This window comes from Chrysemys picta, chromosome 15, assembly GCF_011386835.1.
Source record: "Chrysemys picta bellii isolate R12L10 chromosome 15, ASM1138683v2, whole genome shotgun sequence".
Lineage (NCBI taxonomy): Eukaryota > Metazoa > Chordata > Testudines > Emydidae > Chrysemys > Chrysemys picta.
This window is the reverse complement of record NC_088805.1, coordinates 10,747,284-10,769,951: the sequence shown is the minus strand read 5'-3', so window position 1 is coordinate 10,769,951 and position 22,668 is coordinate 10,747,284. Positions and strand designations below refer to the sequence as shown.

General features: G+C 44.0%; 1 protein-coding gene across 4 annotated transcripts in view; it reads left to right on the top strand.

Moving 5' to 3' along the window:
- GCN1 (GCN1 activator of EIF2AK4) overlaps nt 1–22,668 on the top strand; it is a 58,204-nt gene that overhangs the window by 20,306 nt on the left and 15,230 nt on the right. For all 4 annotated transcript variants that reach the window (XR_010592742.1, XR_010592743.1, XM_005288700.3 and 1 more), the window contains exons 21-45: nt 317–495; nt 671–764; nt 2,598–2,711; nt 2,982–3,180; nt 4,064–4,219; nt 6,850–7,028; nt 8,249–8,329; nt 8,852–8,995; nt 11,655–11,782; nt 11,976–12,165; nt 12,485–12,555; nt 13,792–13,957; nt 15,119–15,313; nt 15,787–16,033; nt 16,728–16,849; nt 17,158–17,272; nt 17,690–17,869; nt 18,267–18,487; nt 19,213–19,281; nt 19,506–19,644; nt 19,762–19,958; nt 20,328–20,470; nt 21,243–21,360; nt 21,503–21,718; nt 22,381–22,545. Coding sequence is in view for 2 of the 4 variants with exons in the window: in XM_005288700.3 (XP_005288757.2) it covers nt 317–495; nt 671–764; nt 2,598–2,711; nt 2,982–3,180; nt 4,064–4,219; nt 6,850–7,028; nt 8,249–8,329; nt 8,852–8,995; nt 11,655–11,782; nt 11,976–12,165; nt 12,485–12,555; nt 13,792–13,957; nt 15,119–15,313; nt 15,787–16,033; nt 16,728–16,849; nt 17,158–17,272; nt 17,690–17,869; nt 18,267–18,487; nt 19,213–19,281; nt 19,506–19,644; nt 19,762–19,958; nt 20,328–20,470; nt 21,243–21,360; nt 21,503–21,718; nt 22,381–22,545 (3,828 nt within the window). In the remaining 2 variants the exon portion in view is untranslated. The remainder of the gene's footprint in view (nt 1–316; nt 496–670; nt 765–2,597; nt 2,712–2,981; nt 3,181–4,063; nt 4,220–6,849; nt 7,029–8,248; nt 8,330–8,851; nt 8,996–11,654; nt 11,783–11,975; nt 12,166–12,484; nt 12,556–13,791; nt 13,958–15,118; nt 15,314–15,786; nt 16,034–16,727; nt 16,850–17,157; nt 17,273–17,689; nt 17,870–18,266; nt 18,488–19,212; nt 19,282–19,505; nt 19,645–19,761; nt 19,959–20,327; nt 20,471–21,242; nt 21,361–21,502; nt 21,719–22,380; nt 22,546–22,668) is intronic.

The window sequence follows — 22,668 nt, the reverse complement described above, 5'->3', positions numbered from 1 at the left end:
AACCTTTTCCATAGGAGGTTGCAAGGGAAATGATGGGGCAGTGGCTGAGCTCTAGGCCTGGGTGCGGTGTCAGGAGCACCTTAGACAAGGAGCTCTTTGCTCGGAGAAAATGGCCTAGGAGAAAAATAGTTTGAGCCAACTCAGCAGGGACATAGTCTTGTGAATAAGATGGTGAGACTGTTTCAGTGAACATGCATCCGACGAAGTGGGCATTCACCCACGAAAGCTTATGCTCCAATACATCTGTTAATCTTAAAGGTGCCACAGGACTCTCTGTTGCTTTTTACTGACCACAGTGTTTTTTTTTTCTTGGCAGTCGTCCATGAATGCAGTGGGATCGCTCTCTGTACTTTCACCTCGCCGAGTGCTCCCTCTGCTGATCAGCACTATCTCAGCTTCTATGGAGAACCCAGCTCTGCGCCATGTGACTCGAGAAGAGTTTGCCATCATGCAGACACCAGAGGGGGAGCTGTTTGATAAATCCATCATACAGAGGTAAAGGCTTTTAATTCCCTGTGTAAATTGGAATGTGGAGGTCAGTTTCCAGTGGCTTCCAGTCTTAGGGTAAAGGGCTTCAGCAGCTGCTCATAGATGGGTGTTCCTGGGTTTTTAGCAGGAACCTTCTCAGTGTGCTTCATTGTGCTGATTCCTCTAAATACCTTTTTCTCAGTGCACAACAAGACAGCATGAAAAAGGCCAACATGAAGAGGGAGAATAAGGCTTATTCCTTCAAGGAGCAGATCATTGAGCTGGAGCTGAAGGAGGTGAGGCGATAGTAGCAGGACAACCCAATGCTGAAGGTTTTAATGACCAGCCTAGCTCATCTGTTTCATTGCATGGCTCTGTTGTGTGTGGGTGTGTGTATGTGTATTGTAGAAATGTAAATTTTTGGTGTCCAAATACCAGCTGTTAAAATTGATTTAAATGCATTCATATGCTGTGCAGTTTTAGTGATGTGAACATGATTACAATGCAACCAGTATATAGTGCATGTGCAAGGGTCTCTTCTATCCTCATCTCTTATTTCATGCATCTTGTATAACAGTCGATTAATAGGTTCTCAGTAGGCATTAACAGGACCTTGCGTTTTGGTAACAACTAGCAGATCCATTCAGTATGTACAGAATATGCTTCATGGGGAAAAGAACAGAGTAGAAGGAATTATGTCAGATTAATCAAAGGGCTCTTTTCGGACAGGTTGCCATATGTTTGATCGATGACCTGCCCAACTCTCATAGGAACAGGATGAGTATCGGTTCTGTCTACATGTGATATTAATGTCTGGGAGAGTGCCTTTACAAATCTGACTGATGTACACAGTACATATAAGGATCACTTTATGGATTGAAATGTGTTGGCTTTAATAGCATCCAGCAATAATCAATCAATTCAGGTGACCCTAAAAGACCCGAGGTAACCCCTTCTCAACTTGTAAGAAAAAGGGCCTTTAACATTCTAGAGCTAATGTATCAGCCTTCCAGAGCCCTCTTGCAGCTATCTGGCCTGACTTTGTGACAACGGGTAGTGCTGAGGTGGGGAGAGGACATCTCCAGCAAAGATCAGTGTAGAACCAGTCCAAATGCAACCGAAGACCAGAGCTCACACCGCCATTGGGACTAAATGTGATAAACTGAAATTGTAGCAAGCAAATTAACACTTCTTGTGTCTGTATGAGAGACTAATTCCCATTATAAGAACAGGAGTACTTGTGGCACCTTAGAGACTAACAAATTTATTAGAGCATAAGCTTTCGTGGACTACAGTGGGCTGTAGTCCACGAAAGCTTATGCTCTAATAAATTTGTTAGTCTCTAAGGTGCCACAAGTACTCCTGTTCTTTTTTGGATACAGACCAACACGGCTGCTACTCTGAAACCCATCTAATTCCCATTATTGTATGGGACAAGTGGTAAATCCTGTTTAAATTGGGTAGCCGTATTCAAGTGTGAAAGTGTAATTTGCTGGAAAAAATCCCCCAGATTTATTTGGAGGCCTCTAATTTCCCTGATCTAGTCAGTGGAAATACTGCATACAGCTGTTGCCACTGAAAGGCAGTTCATTGAATAATTCCTTGCTGAACAAAAGCTGGGCAAGACTGGTGCCTTGCTGCTGATGGGATGCTCTGTTGTGTTGTGAATTCATGGAGCTTCGTTCTGCATTTTAGGGCTTGTCTAGGTTTGAAATGCTGCAGCGCTTCAGCGTAGACACTACATATGCAACGGGAAGTGGTTTCCCATCAGCATAGGTAATCCACCTCCCCGAGAGTCGGTAGCTAGGTTGGCGGAAGAATTCTTCTGCTAATCTAGCGTTGTCTATTTGGGGATTTAGGACAGTTTAAATACGTTAGGATTAGGCATGTGGAGCTTTCAGACCCCTGAGTGAGGAAGCTGGGTTGATCTAATTTTCAAGTGTAAACCAGCCCTTTGGGTAGGAGTTGTATGTCTTTGGAGCAGTGTTTTGATGTTGCCTTATGAGTAGCTAATTTTGAGTTGATTGCATTTTCTCTTTGTCTCCACCTCCTTCCCTCCCGCCCCACAGCCTGTGTGGAGAGGATAGTGGTGATAGTTCCTAAATAATGTCAATAACTCTCTCCTACAGGAAATAAAGAAGAAGAAAGGAATAAAGGAGGAGGTGCAGCTGACTACTAAACAGAAGGAGTTGCTGCATGCACAGCTGGAGAAGGAGTCTCAGATCAGAAAGCAACTGAAGGAGGCAAGTTACTGAATTTGCCTGAAATTGGACCTCTGCTCGCTCTAGGGTGGGGACAGGGGATGGTATTCTGATACTTTTGACTCAACACACTTTTGTCACCTCTGCAAACTGACATGAACAAATCATTTCAATTAAAAGAAAAGTTAATGAAAATGCAAGAACAACCAACAACAGTCCATTTGCAGTTTTTCATCAGAAACAAAAGATTAAACCTCTTCCTTGATTTGCAGATAGTCTGTGGAGTAACCATTGCAATGATTTCTCTTGCAGCTTGATGGCGAACTGGAAGCAGCTCTAGGACTCCTGGATGCTGTTCTAAAGAGAAACCCTCTTGGTCTAACCCAGTACATCCCGGTTCTCATAGGCTCCTTCTTGCCACTGTTAAAATCCCCATTGGCTGCTCCCAGAATTAAAATCGCTTTCCTTTCCTTAGCTTCCTGTGTCATGCCTCCCCGACTGAAGACTTTCGGTTAGTGTCTGCAATTTGTTGTGTGTTTGAACAAGAAATCTTGATACAGGGAGTGCTTCTGTTATATGGGATTGTAAATGGTTTCTTCTGGAACTCTTAAAGTGAATATTGAGTGTGAGAAATATGTTAGCTAGATAGCTCTGAACACTGCTTTGTTTTAGCAATAGAACAGATATGTCTTTCTGTCCTGGAATGGGTGTATCTGCCCCAGTGTACTACTTTGTCCGCACGCATTTATCGTTCAGTCCTTGGCTACCTTGTTGAGCTTGCCAAGCGGGGTACCAACTAATGTCAAACTTGATGTTTGTTCATTGGATGTGGAAATGGTCAGTAACTAGCAACTCATAGTGCCATCTGATGGCCTGCTAACAACTGACCTATGGCCCTTATGTGGAGAACTCTGAGAGAAACTTTGAATGCACAAGGCTTCTTTTCTTGGATTTCCTGATGGCTCTTGCAGAAACCAGCTCATTTCTGATCAGAGAATTAAACTAAATCTTCTTGGCTTAGCCTGAAATCTGATTGAAATGCACATAGATGGAGACATCTCTCATAAGCTGGAGAGCTTGTACTCTGTTCCCCCTACTCTCATCCAGCTGGTGTGAGAGCCCTTAGCTCTCTGGGTAGCAATTCCTTCTCTCTGGAAGTTTGGTAACAGGTGCTGGAACGAGGGGTGCTGGGAGTGCGGCAGCATCCCCTGGCTGGAAGTGGTTTTCCATCATATACCGGGCTTACAATTTTGTTCAATGGCTTTCAGCACCGCCACTATAAAAGTTGCTCCAACGCCACTGGTTGATAATGTTTGGGGATTTATGTTTTACCTCTGGGAATGACTTTTATTGTTTGTATTTAGTCCACTCAAAGACTGTTTTATTATATTTAGGTACTTTAGTGAGTCATGTGACCTTACGCCTGATGAAACCGGCGTGTGAATTAGATGAATCCTGGTGCCAGGAAGAGTTGTCTACTGCCATTAACAGAGTTGTTAGCTTGCTGCATGCACACACCACCCCCAGCAGGACTGGCAAGGGAGAGCCAGGTGAGAGATGCTAGGGGGGTTTTCCAGATGGATTTTTTTTTAGATATTTGTACAGCCTCTTGTGAGCTAAAACTTCACATTTATTTTCCCCAGATTAGATCGAAAAGCTCCTCTACTTACCAAAACCCCCAGTCTTACTCTCTAAGATTTTTCTGGTTGCAGTAATAGCAGTAACACATGTTGTCACAGGTACAATAAGTGCAAATATAAAATTGCTATCAATTATTCCTTTTTAGTTTTTCTTTAAAAAACACAACTAAAAACCCATAATACAAACAAATAATGCTACCCCAGAGTTCATACTAAGGCCCACATCCTGCAGAGGAATCTGTAAGCATGGTTCATAAATGTGTGCAAACATAGAATAATTCTTAGTATTCAGCACTGCTTAACAGAAGTGTTGACTAAGTGGCAAATATTAGACTAAGCAAAAAGAGGAGTGTTCATGATATCAAGGGCCTGAGTTGCCCCAGCTTGCTTGCTGTGTGAGCTGTGGCTCATCCTGGCTTCTAGGTTGTTCACCATCTAGCTTAACCTTTCTATTCCTGTCCCATTATGACCACTGTAATGTCTTGGGATACAGCCTTACAGTTCTTTAGAGGAAATCTGGGATACAGCTTTATTAATATTTTTAAAGACCTTGTTACCCCAGTGCTATAGTCCTCCACCCACCACGGTCAGCTTTTCTGTGGTTGCAGTACACTTATTCCTTACAGTTTAGTAATCAATTGACCATGATGCTTTCCATTTCAATACATTGTTTAACATCTCAGTGATATTGCGACTCTGCAGTATATCATCCGTTTCAACTGTACTGTCTCATTAATATTTAGATCCATTTTAAAGTTTCTTTCCTGAAAGCGGCCATTGCTGGATACAACCATGATACACATTTGTCCTCCCACTCAGCAGTTATTTGAACAAATGTCTGAGAACTTGCTCATTAGTAGATTGTTGTGCAAATCCTGTTGCATTGATAAATGCTTTCCCAGCTTTTCTGTTTGAAAATTGGATTTAATGCCTTTTCCCATTAGATTGAAGATTTTTAAACGCTGTAGTGCTTTAATGTCTCTTAATATCCAAAATATTTTTAATCTTTTGAATTCAGATTAATTCCTTGGTTTACCATGAAATTACCCCTTCAAAAGTTGATGTAATCATCTGTTTCTGAAGCATCTGGGCATATTTTTACATACTTAAATACAGTAATTGTTGTTGTCTGCAACGAATGCAAAATAGCTTTCCTCCCTGATAAAGCCCCTTCCTTCTAACTGTAAAGAAATCAAGAACCTCCCCTTGCTTAAACCCATAGTCAAGCCAATGCTTGATCCATGATGAGATATGCCCTGAAGTTACCGTATTTTGGCTCTAGAGGGCTGCTAGAGAGAGCAAATTCCACAGCTGTGGCTTCGTCATCCATGCTCCTTTTGTAGTAGTGTTAAATAATCAGCAGCTTCACAAGGAAAAAGGGTCATTAATAATTCTTCCTTGGAATGCTCTGACAGCTTGTGTGTCCTACATGAGAGAAACTGGCTATAACACTGCAGTGCTGTCTCTGCACAGCTCTTCATTCTTCCGTTTGAAATTAAAATCTGCATTCACTGATAGAGCAAGTAGAAGGCAGACGTGTCTTCTGGGTATTCACGCTCTCTAACCGCTATCTGTTTTTAGCAATATTTGGAAAAGGACTGTAACTATGGTCCCGTGGGAGGATTCTTATGAATACTGGTCCCTACCTAACCAGTGACTCTATTCATGCTGTACCCTGCAGTAAATAACACTTGACAGTATAGCCTGAAGCTGGGGATTAGGGTTATTTATTTTGCTAGCCTTTCTAATGCTTTATTTTCTAATACCTCACTGTTTTGGACTGGCTGGGAGGAGTGTGTGTTTCACACTGTTCTAAAGCTGATTCACTATGAGAGAGAAAGACCCAGCTGCCAAACAACTGGAGTTCTAACTGCTTTATTTGTCGAGCCTCAAACCAGAGTTAACGGAGTCTTGTCCCCTGGAATCCATGTGACGGCTTTGAGGCAATGGTCTGGCTAGGATGTACTGTGTAAAAGCAGGACAGCTATTGATGCCGAGCTCAGCATCTCATCTTTTTGCCTCTGAATTTCAGTGATTCCTCTTACTCTTTGTGCTTTTTCTGCACGGTCCTAAGTGTCTGACATCATTTGAGCTCCTAATGTCACTCAATGAAAAGCCCAGCACACTAATACAAAATGCACCAGCACTGAGAGCAGGCATCTCAGACTTGCCCAATACTGGGGCCTGAATGCCACTGCTGTTGAAGTTAAACTGCAGTGTGACGGTGGTTAGGCAGGTGGTAAGCTGTGATTGCTGCTTTAGAATAGCTAAGAATTGTGCACACTTTGCACCTGTCGCACAAGTCCACTTGTTACATCTTGTCTCTTTTAGACTGTAAGCTATTTGGGGCATTTATTGTGTGTGTTTGTACAGTGCCTAGCACAATGGGGCCCAACTCGGTTGTGGCCTTTAGGCGATACCACAATATAAAAGTTAAAGAATAATAAATTAATCTCTTACATATCTACAGAGTAAATGACTGCCCAAGAGAACTGCCGTGCTCACAGGATTTCTTCTTTCTCTCTCCCTACCCATTGCAGGCACTGCATCGTTATCAGCCCCAGCATTTTCCTTAGTCTTTCCTCTCTTAAAGACAGTGCTGACTGAGACGCCCAATGATAGTGAAGAGAAGGAGGCACTCATGGTCAAGATCCTGCAGATCCTTACAGTCCATGCTCAGCTGAGATCAGCAAGTGGCCAAACGTCACTGGTGGATGAGGTCAGTGTTCATCCATTCCCCAGGCCTGCCAACTGGAGGAATGTGAGGAGATCACTTTGAAGATAATGGCATTAAAGATTAGAGAGTTGCCAAGGAGTGGTTAATGGGGGCACTGATACTTTCAGCGAGAAACCCTGGGATGAAGAGTTCTGTGCAGCTACTAAGTTGTTCCTTCAGCAGAGCTTGCTATTTATTGTATGTGAAAATATCAGTGATTGTATGCAGTTGTTGTGTCAGTCCCAGGATAGTAGAGGGACAAGGTGGGTGAGATAATATCTTTTATTGGACCAACTTCTGTGGGTGAGAGTGTGTAAGCGCGAAAGCTTGTCTGAGCTCTTCCTCAGGCCTGGGAAAAGTATTCAGAAAGTCTCAGCTAAACACAAGATAGAACAGATAGTTTCGCGTAAGTAGTTAGCACCTATCTATCGGTATTTAGCTGTGATACTCTGAGTGCCTTTCCCAGACCTGAAGAAGAGCTCTGTGTAGCTCGAAAGCGTCTCTCTCTCCCCAACAGAAGTTGGTCCTGTAAAAGATACTCCCTTGCCCACCTTGCGTCTCGAATATCAGTGAAGCAGTTTCCCTAGCTCCCTGCTGCTGACTTGCTCTGTATCCCCTGTTCTTAGACAATCAGTCTGAGACTTGTTGTTTTGACAGAATTCACAAGCTGGCAAGTTGATGAGGGTTTATAGGGAGTATCTGTTTCTTTTTCACAGCCTCTTAGGCTTTATGTGGTAGACTTTAGCACACATTTGGTGCTACACAAATAATCTGATTTCTCCTTGTTCATATACTTTTCTCATTTGATGGTAGAGGACCTAACCATCACTACTTGCAAATAGCTTAGTCACATATTACTTTCCCTTCAGAAGCCCTTCAGTGTCTCTGTCGTAGATATTTTGAAGGTGTCTATCCTCTTGGTACTGAATTGCCTAGCTAAGCTCACTATCCCAGCATCTGCCAGCTGGCTATTTTGTATAGGGATTAGTTTGAATTAATCCCTAGGAGTGTTATGGATAAAGCAAATTCCTACTGTGTGTCAGATGTAATGATTCAAGATCTTTTTCTCACTGGTGTAGGAGGAGTGCAGCTGGCATTGGAGTGGGTGTCCTTCCTGCCCAGCTAACTTGCTAGCACTGGATTTTCTCTGTTTGTTAGCTTTTGGGGTTACAGTTGAACAAATTAGAGTGGCAAGATGTTATTTTTTTCCTCCCCCTTCCTAGAATGGCCCGGAGTTACTGCCTCGCACAGATATGCTGCTGTTGCTGACCAGGGTGATTGGAACAGGTTCTCCACGGTTACAGGTGAGCTGTCCGCTTGGTCTAGCAGTATAGACCCAGCTAAACCTAAGAAATATATCCATCACTTCTAAATCTCTGAGGCTGGATGTTCACGTACCACCAGTTGTTTTATATGGTGTCAGTATCCGAGGATAACAAGCCTTTGTTCTTCCTCTGTTGGACCAACTAGTTCTTCCCCATTTCCCCCTGAGTTTGTCCCTTTTATTTCCTCTCTAAGGCCTTGTGTGGTGGTCCTTGTCCCTCCAGCAAAGCAGTGTAGAAGTGGCTCCCTTCAGAGTCCAACTACACTGCTCATTCTGTATTGGCCAGGATGCTGATGGGGAGGAGAGGCAGAAAAGCCTTTCCCAGCTAGAAAGCAAAGCACCAAGTCTCTTCCTGGCTGCACATTGCACTGCCACTGGACTGTCTGTTAGATTTTCTCCTTTGTTGCAGTGTAGTCAGATCCACCTATATTTTATTTATGATGAGTGCAATGGGACAGAAGGCTAGCAATAGGATCTCTAATGCTTTGTAATCGTGTTTCAGGTTCTGGCTTCCAATACACTGACAGCTCTGTGCACCAGCAGCAGTGGAGAAGATGGCTGTGCCTATGCAGAACAGGAAGAGATTGATGTGTTACTCCAGGCCCTACAGTCTCCATGCATGAATGTTCGAGATGCTGCTCTCAGGGTAGGTGTGAAACATTTGTTCTGACTTCCCACTTAAACTCGGAGCTCTCTAAGTCCTTTGTGCAGGCTGCCAACCTCCTGATTGGGATAGTTGCCATCATTTGTTAAGCGGGTCTTTGGGCTAAGCTCTGTAGGGGGAGACCGTGACTACTAAATGTTCCAACTATGGACAGTCAGAACGTTATTAATTGCATTAAAGGGTCTGCACTGGGTTTGTGGTTCAAATAGCAGTTTTGGCTTATCCTTGTCTCCTTCCCCATACAGCTGTGTAACGCTTTAACGTTCTGATTGCCCTTAAATAATGATAGGAGGAGCTGGTAGCTCTGCCTATAGTAAAGGTTGCCTGATGCTTCACATTGCAAGACCTTATTTCTGGTTGCTTATAACTTTGCCAAACTTTGGGCCATTTGGGCTGAAATTTTCCTTGTCTGCCTCAGCCTGAATGTTTTTAGAAAGTTTCAGCAAAAATGGGTCAGCCATTTCTGAGACTGGGATAAGGGGACAAGAGGTTGTTTTGTCCAAGTTAAAAATTCTTACTGCAGACTTGCTGAGAAGCTCAAGCACCTCCATGCTTTGGAGCAGGGATTTGAAATTTGGCAGGAAGGGGGTCCCTCTGGTATCAGGGATGTCTCGCTTACTGTTCCCATTTAAAAAAAAAAAAACCTGTCCAAATTTTGGCCAATTGGAAGAAACTGTTTGCACATGCTCAATAGAGACTGGTTAGCATTTTGGCAGCTAGTTTTCTGAAGAGTGTGTTTGCACGGGGCATGCTGCATCCCTGGGCTGCAGGAGCTGAGCAGGCCTTTCCATGCAATTGCTGCTCATCACTGTGGCACCAGACACAGGAACTGAGAGCAGAGAGACTTTTGTGCTCTCAGTGCTTTCCCTGCTGGCATCTGGGCAGCGTGGAGGAGGTGGCTTCCTGACTCAAATGCAGAAAGGACAAGAGCTGGACTGGGTGTGGGGTGCAAAGGGTACAGAGGGAGTAGATTGGGATGAAGAGCATGAGGAGTGGGCAGAGGACTGGATCTGGGAACTGGTGCAAGGAGTGGGTGGATACTGGGATTGGTCAGACAAGGAGTCAGGGTCTGGGAGAAGAGACGGCTGAGATTAGACAATGGTGGGAAATTTGGGATGAGGAGCCAGGATTGGGGGAAGACTGGGATTTGGAGGGAAAAGGAGACTTGGACTGGGATGAGGGAGGGGCAGAAAGAGTCAGGGTCAAGCTTGAGGATGAAAAGGGTCTGTAGTCACTAGAGCTGGGGTTCTGAAACTTCATTGCACTGCGACCCCCTTCTGACAACAAACATTTCTACATGACCCCAGGAGGGAGGACTGAAGCCTGAGCCCTGCTGCCCCGGGCCGGACAGCCAAAGCCAAAGCCCAAAGGCTTCAGCCCCAGGCAGGGGACCTGTAACCTGAGCCTCACCACCCAGGGCTGAAGCCCTCGGGCCCCAGCAAGTCTAATGCCAGCCCTGGCAAACCCATTAAAATGGGGTCATGACCCGCTTTGAGGTCCCGACCCTCAGTTTGAGAACCGCTGTACTAGAAAGCGCTTCTCTCCAGAACTTGAAATGTAACTCCGTATTCCTGAGTTTTTGATATTTCTTTGTTGTCAACAAGTATCTGTGAAACTCACTGGCAAAGTGTATGTCTCAGGTTGCACACACAATCTTAATTCTGACACCTCTGAACTTTTGAGTGCTTGACTTTGCAATCCTTTTTGTGTAGTTTATGTTATGCTGGTGTTTCGTTATCCAGCTCGAGAGCACAAGTGTTCTGAAGGAAGAAAGTCTAGTTGCCTTGGTGCTTTTATTCCCCTTGAATCCTGACATGGACTTACTTTGAAGAATAAATTTCCTCCTAGCATAGTATAAGAGTTGTCCCCAACCCTGGAGTCCTGTCCAGTGCTAGACACCTACTAGAACTCTACTTCTTGGTGCTCTATTGTGGAAAAGCAAGTTCAGGCAAGCATCTTCCTCCGAGTGTGCACAGCATTACTCGGATAATTCTTTCCCCTTTTATGGGATTTCTCACCATGGTAACAATTGCAAATGGTTGTATATTGTCCTATTCAATGTAGGTGTGATTTCTGTCTTTTATTGGGCTCCTGATCTAGGCAATTACCTAGGCCTGGACTTCTAAGCAGCTGAGCGCTATTGCTTGGCTGCTGTACCTAATTATATTGGTTTTATGTTCTCCTAATCCCTCCTTCTTAGTCCTCAGTCACTATTTTACTGGTGATTATTGAGCAACTGGATGGCAATATAACTTCCCTGTTAAATTACGAAGTGTGTTCTTCAGAAAGGTGAATGTAACACTTCTTTTGTGTGAGAATGCTGAAATGGTTCTTTAATCAAGTGTTAGTCTCTTTGCATGGCTGCGAGATGGCACTCACAGTAAAATTGAAATAGTTTCCCCCCCCACTATCCTCTTTGCCTATCTATTACCCTGTCTCTGGCACTCATTTTGTGCAGTTTGCAGCAGCTTTTGGCAAAATGAAAGAAGTGTCAAGACGTTCTTCATTAGAAAGTTAATTTAATCGATCCCTAATTTTCCTTTACATGGAAGATTTCCTGTATTATGATTGAAGGTCATCTCTGCCAAGGATGGCGGTAGAGCCCAGACTTTTGCACTGAATGTCCTATCGTTTCATTCAGGGACTAATGGCGCTGCAGATGGTGCTACCAACACCTGACAGTGATGAGAAGAATGGATTGAATCTGCTGCGCCGGCTCTGGGTGGTCAAGTTTGATGTGGAAGATGAGATTAGAAAACTGGCAGAGAGGTGAGAACTGTACTCTATTTAGTGGATTGTAACAGTGATGCTTATTTGCCTTCCCACATGGGGTCTTACACAGAGGATCTGTGTAGGTCTTGCCCCCAAAAGGGTGCAACTTTAGATCTGTCTGATGTTCTGTGTTTAGGGGGATCTCTAGTTGTCTGAAGAATGATCAATCACCTCTTTGTGTTACTTGCAGGCTGTGGGAATCTATGGGTCTGGAGTTGCAGCCTGATCTCTGTTCCCTGCTGATCAAAGATATTATCTACTACGAGGAAGCAGTGCGTCAAGCTGGTGCTGAGGCTCTTTCCAAAGCGGTAGAGCAGTATCGAAACCAAGCAGCTGAAGTCATGAGTAAACTTATGGAGATTTACCAGGAGAAGCTCTATGTAAGTAACTGCTCTTGTGTGGAGTTACAGGCACAAATCACACATGCTCAGTGTTATGTCCTTTTCTTACTCAGTCTGTGCACTTACCACATTCTTCTGTTAGCACCGTCATATATGTCCTTTATTTTTTGTTAAATGTGGCATTGCAGATGTGGGAGGCATCATGGATCTAAATTCTGTAGGCTAAAGAGGAAACTAGACCAAGCTGCTAATAAACTTCTGCTATAAACTTTGTTTTTTTCCCTTCATGTTTTGTGTGTGTGTGTATATATCCTTGGAAAGGCATGCTGATTAAACGTATCCATTTCCCCACTCGCAGAGGCCACCTCCAGTTTTGGATGCTCTGGGACGGGTGATATCTGAGTCTCCACCTGACCAGTGGGAAGCAAGGTACTGTCTCTCTTCAGATTCTGCTCTTCACTTCCAGTGCTTCCTAAATGAGATGCTTCAGGCTTTTGCTCATGTTATTGTAGGTGAGAGGGCAGTGTATGGTCCAGGGAAGTGTTTGAGGAGTAAACTGCATTTGTACCAACTGGTGATTGTGTGGTCTCCCCTATTGTGGGACACTTGTCCCTCTCAGAGCAAACCGTGCAGACCAATACAGCTTTGCATATTCTTCTGGAACATTTCTAGATCCATCAGACCATGGGTGGCATGTGGATCGCTGGCTGCGGGAGGCTAGCCCCCAGCTCTGCCCCTTCCAGCTGAGGCCCTGCCGCAGCTCAGAGCCTCCCACCCCAGCCACCGGCCCCTGCCCCAGGCTAGCGGCCCCAGTTCCGGAGCGCCAGGCGGGCAGGCAGTGTGGCCCCAGCCCCAGAGCGCCAGGCGGGCGGCCGCGGCCCCAGTGCCATCCTGAGCTGGAGCCGCTCCACAGAGGAATTGAAAAGAGCAGGAAGTAGGAGGGGGCCTGGGGGCGGAACATGGGCAGAGCCACACATGGCTGTTTGGGAAGGCACAGCCTTCCCCAGCCTATGATACCTGCCACCCATGTATCAGACTGTTGGTCTTCACAAATTTATCCCTGTCAGTCTCATAAGAACAGAATCTTTTCCTGTCAAAATGGCTCGTTTGTGGTTTATGTCAACAGATTCTCAGTCTCTGTTCCATGCTCAATCATTTGTGTCAAGAATAACAGTGCTAGCCTTAGTGAACTGGATAAATTCCAACTTGGATAATTCTATTCTGCCTACTTAAACGCTTTCTGTAGTTTTAATTGGACAGCGTATTGGTCACTGCTTCCCTTAAACGAATCTGTTCTTTAGTGCTTATGTGCACTGTTATACGCCTACTGCCTGTCAGTGGTAGATTAAGTGATCCTTGTGTTTGGGTTTGGGTAAAGTGCTTGAGATCCTTCAGCTGAAAGTTTCTGTATGAATGCCAGATTATTGTTCCTTTGGGAACTTGCAGCAGGGAGCTGAAAGTGAAATGGTGGTTGCTGCTCTGGGATAATCACTTTGGGAAAATTGGCACAGCTGCTGAACTATCTGAAATGTTACGGTTCCATGACGTTCTCTCTGTTAACTGTTGGAATTGGAAGTGTGATAGCTGCAAAAAACAAGCGCTTACAAAAGTCACTGGTCTGAATCATGGAAGTCCAATTCATACAGAATACATTTTTTTATACAGATGTGGCATAGCCTTGGCCTTGAACAAACTCTCTCAGTACCTGGATAGTTCTCAGGTGAAGCCCCTTTTTCAGTTCTTTGTACCTGATGCCCTCAATGACCGGAATACTGAGGTCCGGAAGTGCATGCTAGATGCAGCTCTTTCTACACTCAATACCCATGGCAAGGTAAGCTCAAATTCTCCTTCCCTTAAAGATGGGAATAAACATGAGTGGGACTTGGATACTGTGGTGAAGCCTCTATATTAGATAAAGCCATTGGTACAAAGTAACTGTTGAAAACCTTCATCTAATGAGAACTTCTTTCTCAAACAATTTTAAAATACATTACAGTAGTGACCAGTACAGACTAACAGCCTAAGATTCTCCTCTCACTTACACTATGATAAATCAGAACTTTAAATTTAGTTGAAGTGACTGGAATTGAAATGGTGTAAAACTGGTGCAATAAAAGCAGAATTGGACTATACTACTAAACAAAGGTAAGTAGTAATAACTGCTGTGAAGATGTGGCAGTGAGCACCATCAGAGGCTGGCTGTGTCTGACAAGATGTCATGTGTATAACTTTAATCTCATGATGCCAGCATCTGAGAACTGTATATATAACCCCCTATATATATAATGTAGGAGGCCTTGCATACAAATCTTAGACCCTTTGGCATTTTAAAAATGAATCAAATAAAAAAACCCAAAGCTAAAGAAAATACATGTTTAGTGTAGTAAAAATATATGGTATTTCACATGTAGCTGGTGTATGGATCTGTCAAGAAAAGATGAGTTGTCAAACCCAAAGCACTGCGCCCTGGATGGATTTGGGAGGGGAGAGTTGGAACTCCCTCATCCAGGCTTCAAGGGGTCTCTTTGTGATCACCCCGTTCCTGCAGTCAAGAAGAACTTGAGTATTGTCACCACTAGCTAGTGCTCTTAGTCGTCAGATGAGCAATATGAGGTGCACTTTCCTCTTTCGCTCCCAGCTCCTACTAATTCAGGGAACACGAGAATGGGTGCTGAAATTCAAACCAGCTCTCCCACATGGTAATGCCCACCATTTCACTGGGCTGGCAGGTTTGTGTATCTATCTTTTTTTAATATTTAAGAACTAACTGCTCTTTCACAGGAAATAGCCAGAGCCTGTAGGATACCACATGGTCCTAAATGCTGTAGTGTATGTGATATCTCTGTATGGAAAACGAACTGTAAATTGAGACTCTCATAATTGCATAGTTTTAGCCTCTGATAAGGATAACAAGTTCTCGCTGAGCAGAGAAAACCTTGCTCTGAGAGTGGACTTTAGTAGCAGGTGACCTGTTCTACATTTTATTTTTCAGGACAATGTTAACTCTCTCTTGCCGGTGTTTGAAGAATTCCTGAAAAATGCTCCAAATGATGCCAACTACGATGCCGTCAGACAGAGCGTGGTCATTCTGATGGGCTCCCTGGCAAAACATCTAGACAAGAGTGACCCTAAAGTGAAACCAATTGTTGCGAAATTGATAGCAGCCCTGTCTACTCCATCCCAACAGGTACCTCCTTTCAAAAGTTCTCAGGAGCCAAGCAGAAGCAGGTAATTCTCTGACACGTTCAGGGAATTCATCACTCGCTGTCATCCCTGTTCCTGGAAATATGGACTCCAGGCACAACAGGAGTAGTGAGTTACAGAGCAATGGCTTTAGAGTGTTATAAAGGGAATGTGTATTCTCTAAGCCAGCGGCTTTCAGCCTGTGCTCCACGGACCTCTGAGGGTCTGTAGACTGTCTAAGATTTCCAAAGAGGTCCACACCTCCATTTGAGATGTTTTAGGGATCCAAAAATGAGAAAAGGTTGAAAACCATGGGTCTGAGCAGTTACACTCTGAAGTCAAACATGGGTTCAGATTCAGAAACCTGTCGCGGGGGACACATACCAGTGGCTCAGCAAGGTGAGTGGTGGGGACAGGTTATAGTGTTAGTGACATACACCTTGTGATATGTTGGATAACTAGTGGGTTTTTCCATAGGTCCAGGAGTCTGTTGCCAGCTGTTTACCACCTCTTGTGCCTGCAATTAAAGACGATGCAGGAGGAATGATACAGAAGCTAATGCAGCTGCTTTTAGAGTCTGATAAGTACGCCGAGCGCAAAGGTGCCGCGTATGGACTGGCAGGCTTGGTGAAAGGCCTTGGCATCCTTTCTCTCAAACAGCAGAAGATGATGACCACACTGACTGATGCCATTCAGGATAAGAAGAACTTCCGCCGGCGAGAAGGTGAGTGGCAGGCCCTCTCCTCTCCATCTTTTTGAAGTTTTCTATATTTGATCTGCTGACACTTGTACCAGACATACTGATGCCTGTACTTGGGACTGACTGACTTGCCTAGGAAATCCTGTATCTGGTTACTCTTTTCCCCTCAATTGATACTGTTAAAGTGGGGAATGTGGGTCTCCTGAAACCTTGATTTTTCTCTTGTACAGTATATTTTAAAACAAACAAAAAACCCCACCTCACAATGGAGTAGAGGAAGGGGTCTTAGTCTCTGGAATGTGTCCTCGCTTTCATCTCAGAGAAGGGTGTTGCTAGGGAGGTTCTTGTTTCACTCAGGGCAGTAAGGATAGGCGTGTAAGCTGGTCCAAAGGTGGCGATGGGTTTTTAAAACCTCTTCATTGCATTTGCTGCTGAATGTTTTCCATCCTTATTTCTCTTTCCTTCACTCTGATCCTAACTTACACTGGGACTCAGAAGGCTGCCAAGCTTCATTTTTAATGCTATCAGCCTCTGCGCCTTCTTTGGGGAGCAAAAGTCCCCAACACAATCCTTCCCTCTGGTTTAAGGAAGGAGAATGAGATGCCCTGGAGGTTTCCGGATTCAAATTTCCCACAAAAAATTACCTCTTAGCTCCTCAGGCAAATCTGATCCCACCTAGAGTGGTGTATTATTTCCTGATTATCCTGTCTTTTTCTAGGGGCTCTGTTTGCCTTTGAGATGCTCTGCACCATGCTTGGGAAGCTCTTTGAGCCCTATGTGGTTCATGTGTTACCCCATTTGCTGCTTTGTTTTGGAGATGGAAACCAGTATGTGCGAGAGGTGAGTAAAAGGTTTCTGAGAACCAGGAATGTGAGAGGTGGTAGCAAAAACTATTCTTATTCTGAATAACTATTTAAATAAAAAAAAAACCCTTGTACAAACCATGCTAGTAGAACTTGGTTTCATTGATAACCAATAGCATCGTATTCCACTGGGCATTAACTCTAGGTTTGGGCTGTCTTTTAACTAGCTGTACTGTTGGACAGTCACACTATTTTACCCCAGGGCCATGTTCCCACTGGCTCTTTAAAGAAGTGGGAGAAACCAGCAGTGAGGCAGATTGTAAATGTCCTCTTTCCTCCTTCGAGGCTGCAGACGACTGTGCCAAGGCAGTGATGAGCAACCTCAGCGCGCATGGCGTGAAGCTGGTGCTACCATCACTTCTGGCGGCACTTGAAGAGGAGTCTTGGAGAACCAAAGCTGGTATGCACTAGTGTTTGACTCTGCTATAGTTCAGAGGAGCTTGAAGTTCACTGAAACACCACTTGTCTGGTTTATTCTTTCATCCCAGTGAATGCTGTGAGATCTTGTTCTCTTTGTTATGCTACAGCGGAGCATGTAGCTTTTGGAATGAATGCTTCATTTATCATCTGTCTCCGAACATATTTAAGCAGCATTTTCTTGTGACTGGATTCTAAGAAACGTTCTCTTGCAGCTATAGAGGTAGCTGAAGAGCAGGAATCTTGCCCTGCCGCCCCTTTTTAAAGCTTCCCATTATTTAAAAACCTCAGCGATGTGTGCGTTTTCTGGACTATTGCTCTGTGCGGGGCTGAGTTTGAGTTGAACACTGCCATTGCCAGTCTCTTCCGTTGCATTAATTTTCTCTTACTCTGCGTTCAGGGTCCGTGGAGTTGCTGGGGGCTATGGCATACTGTGCCCCAAAACAGCTCTCTTCCTGCCTGCCAAATATCGTGCCAAAGCTCACTGAAGTGCTCACGGACTCCCATGTAAAAGTGCAAAAGGCAGGACAGCAGGCTCTTAGGCAAATTGGCTCTGTTATCAGGAATCCAGAGATCCTGGGTAAGAACCCTGTGCCTGTTTGTGTGTGTGTATCTGTTGTTTGATTGCTCGAAGCATCCTGATATGAGACCCTAGTTCATAACCATGGCCTAGAGCCAGGACCCTTTTAGTTTATGTTCACATTGAATTATATAAACTTGAAACAAAATCCACTTTTAGAAAGATATAACCTGAAAACTGCAACCCAAGTATCTGTTTTTATGCTTTCTAAATGTTCTCTGAATCTTCTCAGCTAATGTCAATAGGGCTCCCTTTGCCATTTCTCACTTTGTCATTCTTTAGAAGGATTAGCACTTCTTTGGGTGGGCGCGAGGACACCTGCTGTGGCTGAAGCTGTCTCACTTGTCTGTTCCATGTACAAACATAGCATTTTTCTCTCCCATTTTGAAATGTGTAGCAATTGCTCCAGTACTGTTGGATGCACTCACTGACCCATCCAGAAAGACCCAGGAGTGCCTGCAGACCCTGCTGGATACCAAGTTTGTCCATTTCATTGATGCGCCGTCTCTGGCCCTCATTATGCCCATTGTTCAGAGAGCCTTTCAAGATCGTTCCACAGACACCAGGAAAATGGCTGCCCAGATCATTGGAAACATGTACTCCCTGACTGATCAGAAGGTATAGTGCTGGGGAGATCTTCGCTTACTGTGGAGAGGAGAAATAGACTAACAGAGCAAGAGACTGGGAATATTTTATTGGTGTCTGGGGTTTTGTTCTTGGTAAGGGTAATAAGAGAACTCTGAACAGTTCCACTGACTAAACATGGATAATATGTGAGCAAGTGACTTCTGCAAAGATAATGAAAATCCTAGCATAGTTGAGACCATCAGCTTATAAACTTTCTCCTTTGATCTACTGTATAACTCTGGTGCCATATACATTCCCCAAACAAGTCTTGTAGAAGAATAGGTAAATATCAGTGCTCTGAGAGATGCCTCCATAAATCCACTACTTCTGAATGAACAGAGATTTTCAGTGTTGGTTCACAGAAGGAAAAGTTGAAATAGTGTAGAGTGAAGAGCAGTCTTTGATTCCTTGATTGCTAGTTACTCTCTAAAATTAAACCTTGCATTGAGGGGAAGAGGCTGGATTTAATTTAGGAAACAAAAATTTAATTTATGAATCCGCATGAAAGGGTTTTGAGTGACCTGCCTAATGTGATAGTGCTCTGTAAGGACCGTGTGGGAAAACTGAGTCAATTTGTGTATTATCAGTGCTGTGGAGACAGTGTATTAAGCTCCCAGGGTACAGCTGTATCCAACTGTTACCAGACAAAGATGAGATTCTGATGGCTCAGTTTTCTTTTTGAACCCAGCACTTAAACACTGGGCTTTTTATTTCAGGATCTGTCTCCTTACCTACCCAGTGTGACCCCTGGACTGAAAACCTCTCTGTTGGACCCTGTGCCTGAGGTAAGTCTTGGTAGAACTACAGTTCTAATCAGTGTGAAGAGTTTCTGCCTGATAAATTAGGATTAATCCTAATCTTTCCACGAACTAGTTTGTGGTTAGAATAGTGAGAGAAGCTGTGAAAAGTGATCAGGGAGGGGAATTAAGACCTCCATATCGCTCTGTCTTGATGACTTTCATTATGACTGGATATCTTGCAACTCCTACACTTCTCTCTTGCCTGTTAGGTGCGTACAGTATCTGCGAAGGCATTAGGAGCCATGGTGAAGGGCATGGGGGAGTCGTGCTTTGAGGATTTGCTTCCATGGCTGATGGAGACGCTGACGTATGAGCAGAGTTCAGTGGATCGATCTGGTGCAGCACAAGGTGAGTATAACAGGAGCTGAGCAATGGTGTTGGAGTTCCTTAGCTTGGACGAAATAGTAGTTTGCATGTGTCGTCGTTGTGCGTATACCAGTTCTGAAATCAAGTGTTGTTTTTCAGGTCTGGCTGAAGTCATGGCAGGGTTGGGGGTAGAAAAGCTTGAGAAACTTATGCCAGAAATTGTAGCTACAGCCAGCAAAGTGGACATTGCACCCCATGTCCGGGATGGTTATATCATGATGTTCAACTACCTGCCCATCACCTTTGGAGACAAGTTCACCCCCTATGTTGGGCCAATCATACCGTGCATCCTTAAGGTAGGAAGCAGATGGCAGGAAGTTCATGTTGTAGGGAAGGAAAGTTCTCAGGTATTTCTAAATGCCTAATAAAGTAATTGATATTTGCATGGCATTGTCCATAGCGGATTCTATTCCTTGCTCTTCCAAGGTCCTTGATAGCATTGTTTGCTGGGTTTTATGTGTGGCTCTTAGTAAATCCTTGACTTTGGAGATTGTGGGAAATGGGAAGAGGTCTCCACTGGGCAATCACTGCTTTGTAACTCATTACTTTTAATGGATGAGGGGGAGGAATGCACCATCTCACTGTGTGGCAATCAAGTGCCATCTATTTGGTATTTTCCTCCACATTGAAAACCACACTTTATTGTGATTTGTCTCTTGGTCTAGGCTCTGGCAGATGAGAATGAGTTTGTGCGAGACACTGCCCTTCGTGCTGGACAGAGAATCATCAGCATGTATGCAGAAACTGCTATTGCTCTTCTCCTGCCGCAGCTTGAGCAAGGCCTCTTTGATGACCTTTGGAGAATAAGGTAGGGAATAAGTTTTTAGCCCTGCAGTAACCATCCTTCCATCATTGGAAGATTGGATGGGTTTAGAGCCTCTCAGTGTTGCTCTTTAAAGAAGTGTAGGAGCTGCTTTGAAACAAGAGGCTCTCCCTTCTACATGTGGACTAAGTGTGGTGCCTTCGTAGTAGTGCTCTCTGACTCAGAATATGGAGTGGAATATGGATTTTAAATGCTTTTGCACAGCAGTTTCTCTGGTAATATTTAGCACTCACATATGCATACTGCATTTCTTTTTTCAAAGTGCTGTCTCAACAATCATTCCCCCTCGTGTGGAAACATGAAGTGGAAAGAACCCTGGTCATAGCTAATAATGATGTCTAAAAATTAGTTCTATAAAATGGCTATTGATAAGTGCAGTCATGTGGCATCCCGAGTGTGTATTCATATCAACACAGAAGCCAGTGGACAGACAGTGTGCAAATGATTTTACCCACAGGCTGTTTTGCTCCTTTTCATCATTTAGATCAAGGCTTATTTGTCATTTTGCTGTCCTAACATGGGGGCTCTCTAATCTCTGTTTTAGTTTGGATTCCCTCCATCCCATCATCTTTATAGTGCTCTTTCTCACTCAGATTGACGGAACGATCTTTATGGCATCTCATATGACAGTTCACATTGACCTGGTTCTCTTCCTCACCATTTTCTCCCATGGTAATGTCTAGGATAACAGTTTGGACAGGTACCCCTTGTTTTCTTTTTTTTCTGCATGTAACACTGAACTTACTCCCTTTGTCAGGTTTAGCTCAGTTCAGCTCCTTGGGGATCTTCTATTCCATATCTCAGGAGTCACTGGAAAAATGACAACAGAAACTGCCTCAGAGGATGACAACTTCGGAACAGCCCAGTCAAACAAGGTAAGTGCTGTTGTCTGTTGCTGTGTTCCCATTTGTGGGGAGCTCCTATGGGGGTGACCTTTATGATGGCAATACCTCTTCTAAGTTTCATGTGGTGAAAAGTGCAATGTTGGCTTCACTGGTTTCCTTTTATTTATTTCAGGCCATTATTAGTGCTCTTGGTGTGGAACGGCGGAACAGAGTTCTGGCAGGTCTGTACATGGGCCGATCAGACACCCAGCTCGTAGTTCGTCAGGCATCCTTGCACGTCTGGAAAATTGTGGTCTCAAACACACCTCGCACACTGCGTGAAATTTTGCCAACCCTCTTTAGTCTTCTGTTGGGGTTCTTGGCCAGTAATTGTGCAGACAAGAGAACGGTAAGGGTTCTGCACAGGTGGTACTGTGCTAACAAAGGTTACTCTGTTCATAACTGGTGTTTGATGAATGTGGTTACTCTTTGTATAAGCCGCCCCAAAGCTGCCACTAACCTAACCTTCTTAAACACACATGCGTGTCTACTCTACGCAGTCCCTTTTTATTCAGAGCAGCTATGGTGAAATAAACATTTTTTTAAACCTCCCTTTTCATAGCTGTGTTCCCATCTCCACTGATCATTAACTGTGCTATGAGCACTTGCTTATGGATAAAATATGGCATATAAGAGTACAACAAATAGAGATTAAAAAAAAAAAATCACCTCAGCCATTAAGTTTCATGCGACTAAGAAATGGAAGTGTTGGGTTTCAGATGTTTGCATTAAAATTTTAAAAGGAAGTGAAAATATGCACATGGTTTTATACTGTCTAGAGTGGCAGTATGGACTGTATTTAATGAATGTATACGTAGCATGTATACTGTATCTAGATGCAGTCTGTATTCGTCTGAAACACTCTGATGGACTGAGGTACATAGTGCTAACTGCCTTAGATCTCTTACTAGTTAGAATGAAATGTTCCAGTTCAGCTGGGGTTGACACGTTCTAACTAGTTGCTTGTGATAACAATTCAGAGTGACCCTGTTGTATGATTGTTGGGGACAGGTTGCAGCACGGACGCTGGGGGATCTTGTTCGAAAGTTGGGAGAGAAGATCCTTCCAGAAATCATCCCTATCCTGGAAGAGGGTTTGAGGTCAGAGAAGAGCGATGAGAGACAAGGTGTCTGCATTGGTTTGAGTGAGATCATGAAGTCCACCAGCAGGGATGCAGTAAGTTAAATTCCAGAGGGTAAATTTAAAACTTCTTAGCCTGTGTGATATTATAAAAGGATGAAAATGTAGAAAACTTGCTTTATGAACTGCCATAAAAGAAACTGAATTTCAGGACTTGTA